The sequence below is a fragment of the Ovis canadensis genome, chromosome X (genome assembly GCF_042477335.2).
Source record: "Ovis canadensis isolate MfBH-ARS-UI-01 breed Bighorn chromosome X, ARS-UI_OviCan_v2, whole genome shotgun sequence".
Classification (NCBI taxonomy): Eukaryota; Metazoa; Chordata; class Mammalia; order Artiodactyla; family Bovidae; genus Ovis; species Ovis canadensis.
This window is the reverse complement of record NC_091727.1, coordinates 126690599-126707627: the sequence shown is the minus strand read 5'-3', so window position 1 is coordinate 126707627 and position 17029 is coordinate 126690599. Positions and strand designations below refer to the sequence as shown.

General features: G+C 43.1%; 1 protein-coding gene across 1 annotated transcript; it reads right to left on the bottom strand.

The window, feature by feature from the left end:
- Nucleotides 1-16162: 16162 nt before the first annotated feature.
- LOC138930853 (protein FAM209-like) lies at nt 16163-16606 on the bottom strand. Its single transcript, XM_070291244.1, has one exon. The coding sequence runs from the start codon at nt 16604-16606 to the stop codon at nt 16163-16165; it is 444 nt and encodes a 147-aa protein (XP_070147345.1).
- Nucleotides 16607-17029: the final 423 nt, after the last annotated feature.

Genomic DNA, 17029 nt, shown 5'->3' with positions numbered 1-17029 from the left:
AGATATGTAACATGCATTTTCACCTGAGATGGCTTATTAATTGAGAAAAATAAAGGAGTGAGTATCTCAGTAGTCACCAAGTCCTATAAAGGTGGCTGGCTGCTGATAGGGTAGGGATTTAGAAGTCTGGATGGAACCTCTTTGGTCCCATTGCCGTATTCTGTGTCAGATAATGTACGTTATTTTTTCAAATGGAAAGTATGGTTGGCACAGAGCTACTCTCGGGCCTTATACAATCTGATTGGATACAAGAAGCAATTAAGGAATAAGACACCATTCAACTTGACTCAGATCAGTTGACTGGATATGTGAGTGTCAGGCAAACATGTTCTGGTGGTTTAGTTGCTAAGTTGTGTCCAACTCTTTTGTGACGCCATGGACTGCAGCCCATCAGGCTCATCTGTCCATGGGATTTCCCAGGCAAGATACTGACGTGGGTTGCCGTTTCCTTCTCCAGGGGATCTTCCCGACCCAGCGATGGAACCTGCGTCTCTTGCATCTCCTGCATTGGCAGGTAGATTCTTTATCATTGAGCCATGAGGGAAGCCTCCAAGCAAACATGCCCAGATGTATACAAGAGTATTTGCCATCCTCTGAGGCTCTCTGTACTTTTTCTAGGAACCCTCAAAGATTTTGGAATATATTGCCCTTAGAATCATTCTGAGTCCGTTCTAACACTGATAAGAAGCATGACAGATAATCTACCACATACCCAGCAACTGAATGCACACTGCATTTGAAGTCAAACAGATTTGGGTTCTGATTGCAGCTCCATCACTTGCCAGCTGTGTGACTTTGGCCAATTATTTTACCTCTCTGTGTCTCTGTTTCTTCGTTTGCAAAATAAAAGTGCAAATAGCCTTACCTCATTTGGCTTTTGTGAGGATTAAGTGAGATATACATACAAAGAATTTGAAACGGCTTTGGGCACTTTAGTAAGTGCTTGCCTTTTTAACAAATAATTTGCTATCCTGAAAACAATGAATCAAGGAAACAAGGAAAGACACGGACAATGTAATTTATCTAATATATACACAATTTTATGTATTTATGTGTGTGTGTCAGAGAGAGAGACAGACAGACAGAAACATAGAGATAGACAGACAGAAAGGCCTAACTGCAGTGTTAAGGAGAAATAAAAGGAAAATGTTTGTAATTAATCCATCTGTAAAGGTTCGGGCCACACTACATTAGAAGATCTAAGGAAATAGGCAGAAACTTGCACCTTTGTGTAGAAACCCCATAGGTGCAAATTGTGCTATAAATACAGACCTTTACAGGGCATTGCATTAGTGACTCCCTTACCATGAGCAGCATTGCTGTCAGCAACTTGATCTTCAAAAATGGTAAACAACTCTTGGGAGAGTTCTGAACTAAACAAAATTCAATTTTCTTTTCATTTACACAGTAGTTGTATTCCTGGAACTTTCAAGCAAATACTCAAACCATGCAAAAAATCTTTAATGTGTAAAGCAGAGTTATGCTTTAGGCACAGATCATTATAAATAGATTTTTTTCATCTAAGTGAATAACTGGGTAGGGGAGGTGGCATTCAAAAGTTAGGCAGAATCCAGGGCATTCTTCACTATGTAGGACTGTCCAGCAATTTTGGGGACATCCAGCCTCTGTCCACGAATGCTAGTATGTGGAACCAATCTCTACACACTCACATGCACACAGAGCATGGAATTCAAGAATCCCTTGACACAAAATTTCAAGGTAGAAACTGAGTCACAGCCCTGATATTCATTACAGGGTGAGACTGTTAGGACCAAACTGAAGCCAGGACAGGCTCTAAGGGGCAGGCTAGGCCTGAGGTTTAGTCTCTAGGAAAGCTGAGGCACTGGGAACTCCCACAGGCAGTGTAGCTCGACCAATCAGAAAAAATCCCCGTAGACCCCCGCCCACGCCAGACCTGAGCCAATCCAGATAGGGATGCGAGGTTAAAAGTCCTGCACGCACATATGGTTTAACCAATCAGCTATGCTGTTACAGGAACAAAAAACCATCTGTATAAAAGTAGATGTGATTCAGAGCTCGGGGCTCTTGTCAGATTCCACTGTGCTGGATGAGACCTGGGCCCTAACTCGAGCTAGCAATAAACCCCTTTATGCTTTTGCATTGCTGTGGACGTCTGATTCTCTCAGTTTTGGGGACTCAGACTCTGGGCATAACATCTGGGGGCTCATCCGGGATCCCTTTAACTGGGAAGAATAACACTCTCCCGGCAGAAGGGGTTTCCTCACTAGGAGGAGAGATCTCTGAACACCGGTTTTTTCTGGTTAAGTCCAGTGTAAGGCCGAGGCCCAGCATTGTGCTGGGGAGGCGGCTGGCTCTGTTTTCTGGTGAAGACCAGCATAAGGCCGAGGCCTGGCATTGTGCTAGGGAGGCGGCTGGCTCTGTGGACGTCCTGCCGGTAAGATACTCTCAAGGGGAGAAAACGGTTAAAGAAAGGGGGCCCGGGAAGACCTAGTACTGTGTTTTTGGCCGATGTACATTTGTTGTCTGTTTGTTGGGTCTGTGTGAGTGCTGGCACTATCTGCTCTTTGTGTGCTCATTTGGTCTCCTGTGTTTTTCTCTGTAATCATGGGACAAACAACTTCTATTCCTTTGTCTCTTATGACTGACCACTTCTCTGATTTTAAGTCTAGAGCACAGAATCTATCGGTGCTGGTGAAGAAGAACAAATTAAAAACTTTTTGCAGTGCAGAATGGCTGACCTTCCATGTAGGCTGGCCCTCAGAAGGCACCTTTGACTTGGGAACTGTACACCAAGTCCGAGATATCATCTTACGACTGCGGATTGGACACCCTCACTGAGCCCCCCCCCCCCCGCCCCGCTCCTTGGGTAAAACCTTTTTTGCCTCAACAGGGATTTTCAACCCCTCAGGTGTCGGCGACACATATAAGAAAGAACCCAAAGAATCTCAAGGAGCCTGAACCAACGGCGCCACTATATACCCCGTCTTGCAGGGGGAATTGTTAGGGGAAGCACACTGATTGAAACCGCCCCACCCTGGCCAGGCACCATAGTAACCATTTGCATGAGTTGTTTTATGACAGGAGATCCTGATAAAGAATACGGAACTAATAAGCCTCTACCAACCGGAAGAGTTCGGGAAAGGTTTAAAGGAGACACCGCCTGTACATTGTGAGCCACACGGCAGAGCAGTTCTCCTGGGTTTCCTTACCCTGCTGCTCTCCACCCGGGTGCCCTTTCCCAATAAAATCTCTTGCTTTGTCAGCACATGTGTCTCCTCGGACAATTCATTTCCGAGTGTTAGGCCAGAGCCCAGTTTCGGGCCCTGAAAGGGGTCCCTCTTCCTGCAACAAATGGTGACTCTGGTGGGATTCTTCTTCGCTGAGACTGACATCCTGACCATTTGGGGTACTCAGGGGCCAGCTTGCCTGCCAATGGACCAGACCCAGTGGCTGCAACTGGGACACTTTTGTCCCTGGTCTCCTCCTGACGCGGACAACTGGCCAGAGTGCCCCGACCGGTAAGGAACAAGAGACTTTATTGATCTCTCTCCCCTTCTCTCTCTGTCTCCTCTCCTTAACCCTTCCTATCCTTCCCTGTTTTTCTAGTCCCCTGGTCCTAGATGCAGAAATCTGGTCGAAGGGCTCTCAGCCTGAGCTGAGGATTGGAGACTGATCACCTCCTCTTGGCAGAGAACTCGAATTCTGGTTCTGATTTCTGGTAGGGCTGAGTTCCAGTCCTCCCTTCTCTGGAAGCCCAGGGAAAAGTCCCGTAAGGCCTGGGTATCTGTAGGTGGCAGGAGACGTCTGTAAGGCCACCCCTTTTGCCCCCTCTCCCGCCTCCTCCCCCTTCTTCTTTCAACCTGGCTTCCTTTCCTCCCTTAAAATCTTTAATGTTACAGAAAGGCTTGGTGGGTTACAGTCCACAGGTCGCAAACAGTCTGATACGACTGAGCAACTTCACTTTCACTTTGATGAGGACTGCCGGGTTTATATGTGTGTGTTTTAACTCTGTGATCTGTGTAGTGATTTTTGATGGCCATTTTGCTTTGTCTGGCCACCATGTGGTTTAGACCTGCCGCCATTAGTTAGAACTTGATTTTCTTTCCCTGTGCCTTGAGACCAGGGCTCTTAAGAGCAGTTATCTAGACTATCTCTAACTCCTGACACTGAGGGGAAAAAAAAGACTTAAAGCTAGATCTTGCACTGTGTCTGTCTAAATATGTCTTGGTATGTCTCTGTCTCTGGGTAATATTTTTGAGGTTAATTTGTACATGAGATCTATTTATCTGGCTTAAAAAAGGTAAGCGCTTACAAATCAAGTAATTCTAAATTAAACAATAAATTCCAGGTTCATGTGAACTGGAAAATATTCAATGTTAAATACCTGATATTAATGTTTGTTTGTTGACCTATCTAATATAGACATGTCTTAGAGTAACTAACGTTAAAAAAATATTTTCATTGTAACTAGGTTTAATATAAGTTAAATATTATATCTGTTACAAGTTTGTCAATAAGAAAATTACCTCAAGTAAAAAACTTCAAAAAAAATGTAAATGAGATATGAGCTTTTAGATAAAATCTATTAAGAATAATTATGCTTTAGGAATGTCTGTCTGAAATAGTCTGTCCAAATTGGGGTAACTTGAATTGGGTTGTGCTAAACTAAGTGATGGAAGTTCACTAACTAGCTAGCTCATTTCCAAATAGAATAAGATTTTAAAACATTTATTACTGAACATTAGTTTCCTCTTACAAAGAAGCTAAAGAAATTTGGGACTGTTAATGACTAAAAATAAGCTGGTGCAAAAACTTGAATTTGGCTTTTCTCTCTGTTAAAAGGACACACTTTCTTCAGATGTTGAACTGTATTTGACAATAGATTTAAGTTTATTTGCCTCTTAAATGGTCTGTTCTGTATTTGCCTCTGAAATCCCATATTGTTACTTTGGCTGAGTGAATAACTATTGTTTCACAGTGACCTATAGTCCCATCTGACTGAGTGCTCGAAACCTTTCTGATATTTGTTGACAAAACTTCCTAAATCATTCTATGAAACACTTTTGGTTTCTAGCTAACTTTGGGGTGCTTCAGAGGGCCCCTGAAGCATCCCAAAGAGAGATATTAAACTGTGTTTATTTGATTGGTTAAATTACATAAAAAAGATTATCAAATGAGTAATAAATCTGCTCATATTATAATGTAGGGTAAAATTACTAATACAGATATCCTAAAAATTATATGGAGTTTTAAACATTCTGATATGTCCTGGTATTTTAATGGAAAACCTGATGACTTCACAAAAGTTAGCAAAAGGACTGAATGAACCAGTAAATATGCTTATAACTTTTATGGTTTCTATCTGAAAAATTATGGGGTTAAATCTTATGTTTTCAGGGAGTAGGGGAAATCTTCCTTTCAAACTAATTACGACAATACTTTGGTAAAATTAAATGTTATAAACAAAACAATTATATTTTCTATCTGACTCCTCCAAAAATTGGAAGTTCTTAGGTTTCCAGTAAGTTTATCAAATGAGTTAGGAAGGTTATCTCATGGATACAAAAATCTCAGGAAATTTTTGAGACCTTAAAAAGGGAAGAATTCACCTAGATTTGTTAGGCAAAATAAAGTTCAGTCTGAGACTCTATAAATGTTTCAGCAAAATAAAAAGCCTATGATCAATTATGATTATAAAAATCATCAGACCAAAATCAGTGAGAACAAACCTATTTTGCAAACAAACTAGCCTTAATTTGGTTATATTTAATAAAAATAAGGGTAACTTTAAGGAAAAAAAGATATTTCAAAATGTTAAATACCAGTTTGTTAATGGAGGTCTGCACCTAGTAAGACTCATCTCTTAGATCGTTCTTTGCTGTTATGTGATATTAATGTAAAATTTAATTGAATTCTTGAAGAACACCCTAAGTTTGTTTCTGAAGCTTATCTCAGTAATCTCTATTTGGATGAAGATCAGATGCCTCATGACCTGCAACCAGGACTGGAAAAAGACATAATTTAAAGGACTGTCTCCAACATGGATGGAAGGACTTTTTTTATCAGGAGAAACTACACTACACCAGGATGAGAAGACAACGACATCAGAGGTAGACAGCTTCCTCAAGATGCTGGACCTGATTCATATGATCATTTATGTTTTCTTGGCTTCTTAGACCTTTGCATAGAAGTCAAATGCTTTTCTATCATAGGCCTGATCCTATGCTAGTTTTAAAAATCAATCCAATTGTTGGGTTTGTGGCCAATAACCTGTGTCTAGTTCTGGGTTACCTTGGTAAATTTCTCTATTACCAGACTCTAACTGGTTGGCCCTGAGAAAATTTACTTAAAAAATTAAATCATACTAAAGATAATCAGTCTAGTGACACTAAAAAACTAGGCTATGTTCCTTATAGATGGTGCCAATATATAATTTCCCTGGAAGATAAAGATTCTACAGGGCAGACTAAATCAGATGACCTGAAGATATACTGGGCTATATCTAATGGAAGTTCTTAACATAAGTCTGACTTGTGACTTTACTAATACTGCTGGCTGTGTTATTTGTATTTCACCTGTTTTACAAAATTGCTGTTTCTTACACTGTATGTGTGTGAGGCCTCTAATAGAATAATATATAGTCCCATATGAGATCGATGATAGTAACAGTGTAACTCTAGATATGGCAAGAAGCAACAAGAGAAAATATTTTCTTGGACCAAAAAGCTAGTAAGACAGGTGGTCCAGAGAATTTTAGATACTGTTTCATGGCCTAGTACAGTAACAGCACATTGAGTGGCCTGTTTACCTGAGAATGGACACTCTCAGCACCATGGGATAAAATGGTCATGAAGTGCCACCCTCATAATCATGGTCAAGTTTGTGAGCAAAAAGGGGCTCTGCCAACTGAAGACTGACCCTCGCCATCTGCATCTACAAAGACTAAATCATGGCCGCTGCAACTGCTGACTTTCAATGCCCCTGAAAGGAGTTCAGGGTGAAAATCAGAAATGAGGCACTCTGTGCTTTGGGAAAAACTGGGAAAACAGGCCATCAGATAGTTAGATCTTTTCAGGAAAAGATTTTATGAGTCCCAATTCTTGCATCTTCTCATATCTAGAAAAACACTGACATCATTAATGGTAAAATCTGCTTTGGCTATTAAAAAAATAGTTTACAATTAAAAGTCAAAATAGAGTAGCTACGGCTCAGATATTCTGGAAAATAACTAGGTGATGCAATGGGTGTATTTTCAGATTAGAGCTTGTATTGCTCCAAGCTGGGGCAGTCCTATGCCCCATTTTGACAGGAAGTTATCACAGTCATTGTTGCCTAGTTCCCTAAAATTAAAACTGAGCGGGACTCTGTGGGGCTCTGGAGTACAGATCTGCTCTGTGTTCTCCATTTCTTATCTGTAGGATATAGACTTTGTTCAGCCTCCTTGGCCTTCCCTGAATTCCAAAGCATGGATTCAAACAATTGCTAATCAGGGAAGGGAGGGGATACGAAAACAGAAACTATCAAAGGCTGGTACAGCCTCCAGACAGAGTCCTGGTTCCTACTCAGAGAAATATGCATAACAATGTCTTTGAGCCCCCACCCAGGTGGAAGGTGGTAACTTCAGACTGAACACAAGATTCTTGGAGCACTGCTCTGTTGTCTCACCACCAACCAATCAGAAGGGGTCACAAACCCTGTAACCCTCATCCCAAATGTTGCCTTCTGTTTCCGGGGACCAGAGATGACCATCCTGCTAGGTCTCCTGTTTGGCCCTTGTCTATTTCATCTCTGAGAGGGGCCAACTAAATTGCTGCAACTACAAGGGTAAAAGCTGGTTTCAGATGTGAAAAACCCCAACTTAGATCAGGTAGAGAGACTTCTGCTCTGCTAGGCAGGCCTACGCCCATGCATAGCAGGAAGAAGTTACAGAAGAAAGAGACCTCCGCCCCAATTCCCAAAAAGTATCTTAAGTATGAAGTCTCTCAGGGGGCCTATGTGCTGTGTTAGGGGAAAAAGGTTGTTTTTATGTGAATCACTCAGGGGTAATCAGGGAGTCCCTGGCCAAGATAAGAAAAGGGCTAAATCAAAAAAAGGAAAAAAAAAGTCTCAAAATTAATTTGAGTCCTGGTTCCAACAGTCCCTGTGGTTAACAACGCTAATTTCCACCCTGGTGGGCCCTCTAATAGTGCTACTATTAATACTTACTTTTGGTCCATGCATAATAACTAAGCTTGTTGCCTTTGTAAAAGACCACGTCAATACCGTCCAACTGATGGTACTGAGGCAACAGTATCAGGCCCTGCCCCAAAATAAAAAGGAAGATTCCTCTATGTAGCTGAAGACAGGGGGGAATGTTAGGACCAAACTGAAGCCAGGACAGGCTCTAAGGGGCAGGCTAGGCCTGAGGTTTAGTCTCTAGGAAAGCTGAGGCACTGGGAAGTCCCGTAGGCAGTGTAGCTCGACCAATCAGAAAAAATCCCCGTAGACCCCCGCCCACGCCAGACCTGAGCCAATCCAGATAGGGATGCGAGGTTAAAAGTCCTGCACGTGCATACGGTTTAACCAATCAACTATGCTGTTACAGGAACAAAAAACCGTCTGTATAAAAGTAGATGTGATTCAGAGCTCGGGGCTCTTGTCAGATTCCACTGTGCTGGATGAGACCTGGGCCCTAACTCGAGTTAGCAATAAACCCCTTTATGCTTTTGCATTGCTGTGGACGTCTGATTCTCTCAGTTTTGGGGACTTGGACTCTGGGCATAACAGAGACTAGAAGACAGGAATCTGGGGATGGAGACTCAGTGTTGGATGGGAAATGGAAAAGGGTCTCATACACTGTAGAGTCAATTGAGTCATGGTCTGGGTGAAGCATGCACGGGAAGAGGGTAGAGTGTGGCCTTGAGGGGGATGGGGTGGTGAGAAGGCAGTTATCTAAACACTGAAGATTAAAGAAAGGCTGAGAGTCATGGAATGGTTGGCAGCCAGGGTCAGAGCCCAAGCCAAAATTAAAGTTCTAGAAAGGCAGCAAATCAGGAGGCATGAAGACAGACAATAATCAGGGTTGAAATAGCAGGCAGAACAAGGGAAGGGGGTCTGAGCATAGGCTGATTGCCTTCCATCCAACCAGTTAAAAGCCCAGACATGCAGTCAGAAGGACCTGGGTTCAAATCCGACCCTGCTACTCACTCTGTGACTTTGGGAAAGTTTCTTCAGGTCTCAGACCCTCACATTCCCTCCTCAGTAAAGTGAGCACAGTGATCAGTGTCTGCCTGCTCCCCCCATGATGCATGTGCCATGGATGCCTGCTGTTATAACTACCTTCCCTGCCCACCTGCTCTTCCTTCTGTACCTGCATCTCAGTGAGTGGCAACACCATTCACCTGCCCAGTCACTCAGGCCAGAAGATGATCCTTGAAGGAGCCTCTACTTCCTCATGCCTCACAATACTGCTGATTTTTCCTTGGAAATTCCTCTTGTATCTGCTGCTTCTCCTTCTTCCCCGTGCGTGCTAAGTCCCTTTAGTCCTATCCGACTCTTTTGTGACCCTATGTACTGTATCCTGCCAGGCTCCTCTGTCCACGGGGATTCTCCAGGCAAGAATACTGGAGTGGGTTGCCATTTCCTTCTCCAGGGGATCTTCCCAACCCAGGAATAGAACTTGTGTCTCCTGAGGCTCCTGTTTGCAGGCGGATTCTTTACCGCTGATCCGACTAAAGTGAAAATACCTCCTGCCATATTAATCAGCAAGAAATGTCACAGCCATCAGCGATTTCTGGCCTTCAAAGGTGAATGAGGGTTCCCAAAACTGCAATCCATCGGATGCTGCCGCCCCCCACCGTGATTGCTGAGGAGCTGGGGGAATGCAAGAAGCAAGGTGAACAAGAAAACAGGATGGCCCCAGAAGGCTGCGGTGCATATGAAAGGAGTGAATTCAGCGAGCCCAGAGACTTGCATCTTCCCACACACAGAACGCTAAACTCCTTCACCTGATACCTGATCTTTGAAGATCAGACTGCCTGCTCCCCTTGTTGCAAACTTGTATATAGCCTGACTTCCCCTCCTGCAAACTCCTCTGAGCAGTTTTGTCAGATGCCGTCTCCCAGGCTCGGAGTCCTAAACATTCCCACCAAATAAAATAACTCTCTACTTTCAGGTTGTGACTGTATTTTTTAGTCGACAGTTTTACTGCCAGGAAAATAATGGCCAGATATGATTGCCAGTTCAGCACATCACCACCACTCACCTGTGTTTGGATCCCATCCTGGGAGCTTGGCTACACCTGGTGGAGGGGAGGGACTACCAGTTCTCCTGGACGAAGCGGGACTACCAGTTCTTCGCTTGGACGGAGTCTTGGTGGGGATAGGCAGGACAATTATTTAGAACGGTTGGGAATAAATAAAACACAAGGGGGCGCTGTGGACTAGAACTTAAAAGGGAAGCCAACGGTATTGTCAGAAGAGTGGCACAGAATAGGGAATAAGCCCTCAGAATGTGGAGTCAGGCTTCATGGGTCTGAATTCTGATTCTGTCTCTTCCTAGCTGTTGAACCTCAGGTGATTGATTTTACCTTTCTGTGCCTCAGTTTCCTCACCTCTAAAATGGAAATTCAAACATTACTTCTGTCAGAGAGTTGTGGTAAAGAGAAAATGATTTATTATATGTAAAGGGCTAAGAAAGGTGCCTGGCACACAGTCATTGTGAAAAATATTTGTTAAAATATTTAAAAATTTTAGGGACTTCTTTGGTGGTCCAGTAGATAAGAATCCGCCTGCCAATGCAGGAGACATGGGTTCGATCCCTGGTCTGGGAAGATTCTACTTGCCACAGAGCAAATAAGCTTGTGCACCACAACTACTGAGCCTGCACACCTAGAGCCTATGATCTGCAACAAGGGAGGAAACTATAATGAAAAGCACGTGCACCACAATAAACAGTGGCCCCTGCTTGCTGCAACTAGAGAAAGCCCACATGTAGCAAAGACCCAGCACTACCAACATTCGAATTATAGGGGTCCCAGAAGAAGAGAAAAAGAAAGGGTATGAGAAAATCTTTGAAGAGATTATAGCAATCTTCCTCTTCCTTCAGACTTTGAACATACGATTCATGTGGGGTTTGATGCAGTCACTGGGGAACTAATTGTAAGTAAGCTGCTTATTTTGTTTCATAACGCATGAAACATTTTTTTTTCTTTGTGAAAATGGGTTTCAAAGAAGAATTGCCATGTCCCAAAATGTCAGACTTGATGTCTTTGGTGATTTGAAGGAAGATGGACTTTGCCTAGACTATCACAGAAGGAACTGGAGAGTGGCAAGAGAATTGGCAAAATTATATTGTTCATCATGGCAAAAATGTCTAATTGTGGATAGCCTTCAACTTAGTTCAGTTCAGTCACTCAGTCATGTCTGACTCTTTGTGACCTCATGGACTGCAGCACACCAGGCCTCCTTGTCCATCACCAACTCCTGGAGTTTACTCAAACTCATGTCCATTGAGTCCGTGATTCCATCTAACCATTTCATCCTCTGTCATCCCCTTCTCCTCCTGCCTTCAATCTTTCCCAGCATCAGGGTCTTTTCTAATGAGTCAGCTCTTCGCATCAGGTGACCAAAGGATTCGAGTTTCAGCTTCAGCATCAGTCCTTCCAATGAATATTCAGGGCTGATTTCCTTTAGGATGGACTGGTTAGATCTCCTTGCAGTCCAAGGGACTCTCAAGTGTCTTCTCCAACACCACAGTTCAAAAGCATCAGTTCTTCGGCACTCAGCTTTCTTTATAGTCCAACTTTCACATCCATACATGACTATCATACATAGCCTTGACTAGATGGACCTTTGTTGGCAAAGTAATGTCTCTGCTTTTTAATATGCTGTCTAGGTTGGTCATAACTTTCCTTCCAAGGAGCAAGCGTCTTTTAATTTCATGGCAGCAGTCACCATTTGCAGTGATTTTGGAGTTCCCCAAAATGAAATCTGACACTGTTTCCACTGTTTCCCCATCTATTTGCCATGAAGTGATGGGAGCAGATGCAATGATCTTAGTTTTCTGAATGTTGAGTTTTAAGCCAACTTTTTCACTCTCCTCTTACCATGGCACAGGGAACGTAGTCCAGATAGACTCAATTTGAGATTGTTCTTTATCACTTGACTATTTCCTTTTCCATGTTGGGAAAATTTTCAAAATGTTGGTGCATTTAATATTGTCCCAGAGATCTCTGAGACTATCCTCAGTTATTTTCATTCTTTTTACTTTATTCTGTTCTTCAGCAGTTATCTCCACCATTTTATCTTCCAGCTCACTGATCCATTCTTCTGCTTCAGATATTCTGCTATTGAATATCTGAATATCTAAAGTATTTTTAATTTCAGTGATGGTGTTGTTCTCTGTATGTTTATTCTTTAATTCTTCTAGGTCTTTGTTAATTGATTCTTGCATTTTCTCCATCCTGTTTTCAAGGTTTTTGATCATCTTTACTATCATTATTCTGAATTCTTTTTCAGGTAGTTTGCCTATTTCTTCTTCATTTATTTGGACTTTAGTGTTTTCAGCTTGTTCCTTCATTTGTGCCATATTTCTCTGCCTTTTCATTATTTTTTTTTAAACTTATTGTGATTGAGGTTTCCTTTTCCCAGGCTTCAGGGTTGAGTTCTTTCTACTTTTTGGTTTCTGCCCTCCTAAGGTTGGTCCAGTGGTATGTGTAAGCTTCGTTGAGTGAGGTGGTAATCATGTCTGCTGATGATTGGGTTTGTATTTTTGTCTTATTTGTTGTTTGGATGAGGTGTCCTGTGCAGAGTCCTACTGGTATTTGGGGGATGCTGGGTCTTGTACTCAAGTGGTTTCATTTGTGGGAGTTCTCACTAGTTGATACTCCCTAGGGTTAGGAGTTCTCTGGTAGTCTAGGGTCTTGGAGTCAGTGCTCCCACTCCAAAGGTCAGGGCTTGATCTCTGGCCAGAAATGGAGATTCCACAGGTAGTTTCTTATGGCTTTAAAAGAGATTAAAACAAATACCCAAAAATGAGAAATGAAAAGTGAACCCCAGACAAATGGCAGTTACAAAATCAGGCAAATAATCATTAAAATAATGAAATATATACATATACACCCATAAGCAAAATCAAAACAGTCCAACAAAAATAAAGTACAATAGATTGACCTGGTGAACAAAGGAAACCAAAAATGATATCCACCAGTTAAGAACAAAACTAACTAAAGCATAAACTGGAAAACAAAACTAAAGCAAGGTGCCAACTGGGGAATAAAGCAATGAAAACAGAACTAACGAATATGGTGAGAAAAAGAGAGGAAAGATAGAAAGAATAGAAATGCAAAGTTAAATAAAGGTAAATAAAGAAGATATATATATATATATATATGTTAAAGATTAACTGCAAGAGGAAAAGAACAGTAGGAAAAGCAAACAAAGGAATAAATGTAGAAGAAATAATAATAGGTTTTTAAAAATTTTTAAAAAAAGAAAGAAAAAAGGAAAGGAAAACTCCACAGAACTGCAAAAGGCCAATGTAGATGCAGAGGTTTATAACAGCAATAAAAAGTGTGATTGAAAAAAAAAATAGTCAAAAGCTTAATTAGATTTCATAGTGCTAATAAAACCGACAACTATAACAGAGTGGGGAAAAATGGAAAACAGAAATGGAAAAAAAGAAAAGAAAAAGAAAAGAAAAAATTCAAAAGAAACTACAGAACAAGTCAAAATAGAATAATAAATGTTTTTCTTGAGTCACTGCTGTCAGTGTCCTTTCCCTTGCTGGGAGTCACAGTTCACCTCACCTCCGTAGGTTGCCCTCCAACACTGTGTTGGTCTCTGGACCTGCTATGAGGGAAGCTTAGACTCTAATCTGGTCCTACTCCCATGTCTGCTTGCTTCCAATGTCCACAGCTGTCAGAACTAGCACATTTTCTTATGCGGGAGCTCTCAGTGTCCTTTTATATATTCTGTAGACACAGGATCTGCCTAGTTGATTGTGTGGATTTAATCTGCAGCTTGTACAGATGGTGGGATGGTTTTGGGTCTTCCTTAGCCACACTACCCCTGGGTTTCAATTGTGGCTTTATTTCCACCTCTGCAGGTAGGTCGTCCACTGGGCTTTATTCCTGAGGCTACCCTGGAGGACTTGGGTCTGCCCCATTGAGGGCCAGGTATGGAGGTGGTGCAGCTGCTTGGGTTGCAGGGTTTCTGGAATCACCAGATACTCAGGGGAGTTGGCAGCTAGGGCAGCAGGAGATATAGTACTCTAGAAGGTTATGGAAGACCAGGACAATACACTCCAGTATTCTTGCCTGGAGAACCCTACTGACAGAGGAACCTGGCAGGCCACAGTCCACAGTGTCTCAAAGAGGTGGACACAACAGAAGTGACACCGTGTGCATAGATGCAGAGCCTGTGGAAGCTCTGCCCCAGTGAGGGTTGAGCATGATGGTGATGCAGCTGCTTGGGTCATGGGGACCCTGATGGCACCAAATGTGTAGGGACACGGACTGCCTCAGCTACAGGAGTTATGGCCCTATCAGAGTTTGTTTTCTTTGCTTGTTTGTTTGTTTTTTGAGCCTCTGGTAGCTAGTAATCAGAAGGCCTCTTTTGCTAGTCTTTCTCCATAGCTCTGCCGGTTCAGGCACTTAGAGGGTTCCCTTGTCTGGGGTCCTTCTCTGTTGTTCAGTGTCAGGCACATAGAGGACCCCCTCCCGCCCCTGCTGGAGTCCTACTCTGTGGGTCGGCATGTCAGACACTTAAAGAGGCACCCTGGGTGGGGCCCTACTTTGTAGATCTGAATGTCAGGCACATAGAGGGTCCCCCCCGCTGGGGTCCTACTCTGTGGATCAGCATTGTCAGGCAATTAAAGGGGCACCTTGAGTGGGGTACTACTCTGTAGTTCGATGGGTGATGGGCCAGCCTCGCTATTATTTAGCTGAACAACAGGAATTCGCATTCATTGTTAATGGGGATGCAAAATGGTAGTCATTTTGGAAGCAATGTCTTACATAGCTAAACACTGTCATACCCTGCTGCTGCTGCTGCTAAGTTGCTTCAGTTGTGTCCGACTCTGTGTGACCCCATGGACGGCAGCCCACCAGGCTCCCCCATCCCAATGATCTAGCAATTTTGCTCCTAGATAGATTTCAAATGATTTGAAAATGATTTGCTCCTAGATTTCAAATGATTTGAAAGCTAATGCCCACACGAAAACATGCACATGAATTTTTTATAACAGCTTAATTCATACCTCCTCTCACACACACAGACACACATACAAATTGGAGGCAACCAAAATGTCCTTTACTAGCTGAATGGATAAACAAACTATGGTACATCAATATAACAGAATATTATTCAAGAATAAAAAGAAATGGGCTATTAAATCACAAAAAGAAATGTATGAAATTTAATGATGTTATTAAGTATAATAAGCTAGTCTGTATGGATGTGAGAGTTGGACTGTGAAGAAGGCTGAGCGCTGAAGAATTGATGCTTTTGAAGTGTGGTGTTGGAAAAGACTCTTGAGAGTCCCATGGACTGCAAGGAGATCCAACCAGTCCATTCTGAAGGAGATCAGCTCTGGGATTTCTTTGGAAGGAATGATGCTAAAGCTGAAACTCCAGTACTTTGGCCACCTCATGCGAAGAGTTGACTCATTGGAAAAGACTCTGATGCTGGGAGGTATTGGGGGCAGGAGGAGAAGGGGACGACAGAGGATGAGATGGCTGGACGGCATCACCGACTTGATGGACGTGAGTCTGACTGAACTCCGGGATTTGGTGATGGACAGGGAGGCCTGGCGTGCTGCGATTCATGGGGTCCCAAAGAGCCGGACACGACTGAGCGACTGAACTGAACTGAACTGAAGCTAGTCTGGGAAAGGTTATACACTGTGAAAGTGAAAGTCGCTCAGTAGTGTCCGACTCTTTGTGACTCCATAGACTATACAGTCCATGGAATTCTCCAGGCCAGAATAGTGGAGTGGCTAGCCTTTCCCTTCTCCAGGGGATCTTTCCAAGCCAGGGATTGAACACAAATCGCTCAGTCTGGAAAAGGTTATACACTGCATGATACCAATTATACCACATTCTGGAAAAGGTAAAACAGTAGCGCGAATAAAAAATATCAGAGGCTTTTCCTTTTGCTTCAAAATACTTTTATTAGTTTGGATACAGTTTGTCAACACTCAACTACATCTCTTCTTCTTCAAAGTGAAAATCCACTCCATCGGGGTCTCCAGTGTCCCATACCTCATGTATTGTAATGTTATTCTGTGTATCAGCAGGAATGTCGATATTGGGACATTGGCGTCTATCGCCGGTTGCCGCAGTGAGTTTCAGATTCCGCAACCTGGACACAAATTTCACAAGTTTCATCTCAACCTGTCTAAAGGCACCACACATAGAGTCTTTATAGGGGGAAGCCTGTATCTCCTTTCTTCCTGGAGAGCCAGATGAATGGCCCTGATGGTCAGGAGGAGTGCCCGCGTTACTTTTGTCACCGCCTCTTGGAAACTTCAGGATCACCAACAACATGAGGAAGATTAACAGCCAGAACGACTTGCTTCCAAACCAGCTTGGGGCATGCTCTGGTTGATTCTGCCGAATTCGGAAGTGCCTTCCGCTGGGCACCATCACTGCGACTTCTTCGGTTTCATCTCTCAGAACATAAAACACATAGACAAAGACAAACGCGACAAATGTAGGCCAAAAAAAGAACCAAAAAAATAACCATAAAAAACACAACATCGTGAGCTGAGACAAAGTGGCTCCTGGTGCGCTGGTCTGCGCTGGCACCTGGAGACTGAGGACCAGGCAGGGCTGGGCCCTTGGTGACGTCACAGAGGGCCCCGCCCCCACCAGAACCCATGTGGCCATGGTATGACTTCAGAGCAGAGGGTAAGGAGGCCTGCAGGGGTCAACCGGGTGTGGGGCTTAAAGGGACATGGGGACATTTCCAGTGGGCAATTGAAAAAGAGGCGAGGAGTATGTGCCCCTGTGGAGCAGACAGCCAAGTGGGAAAGAAAGATATTAAGCCAGAGGCCACAAACTAGGAGC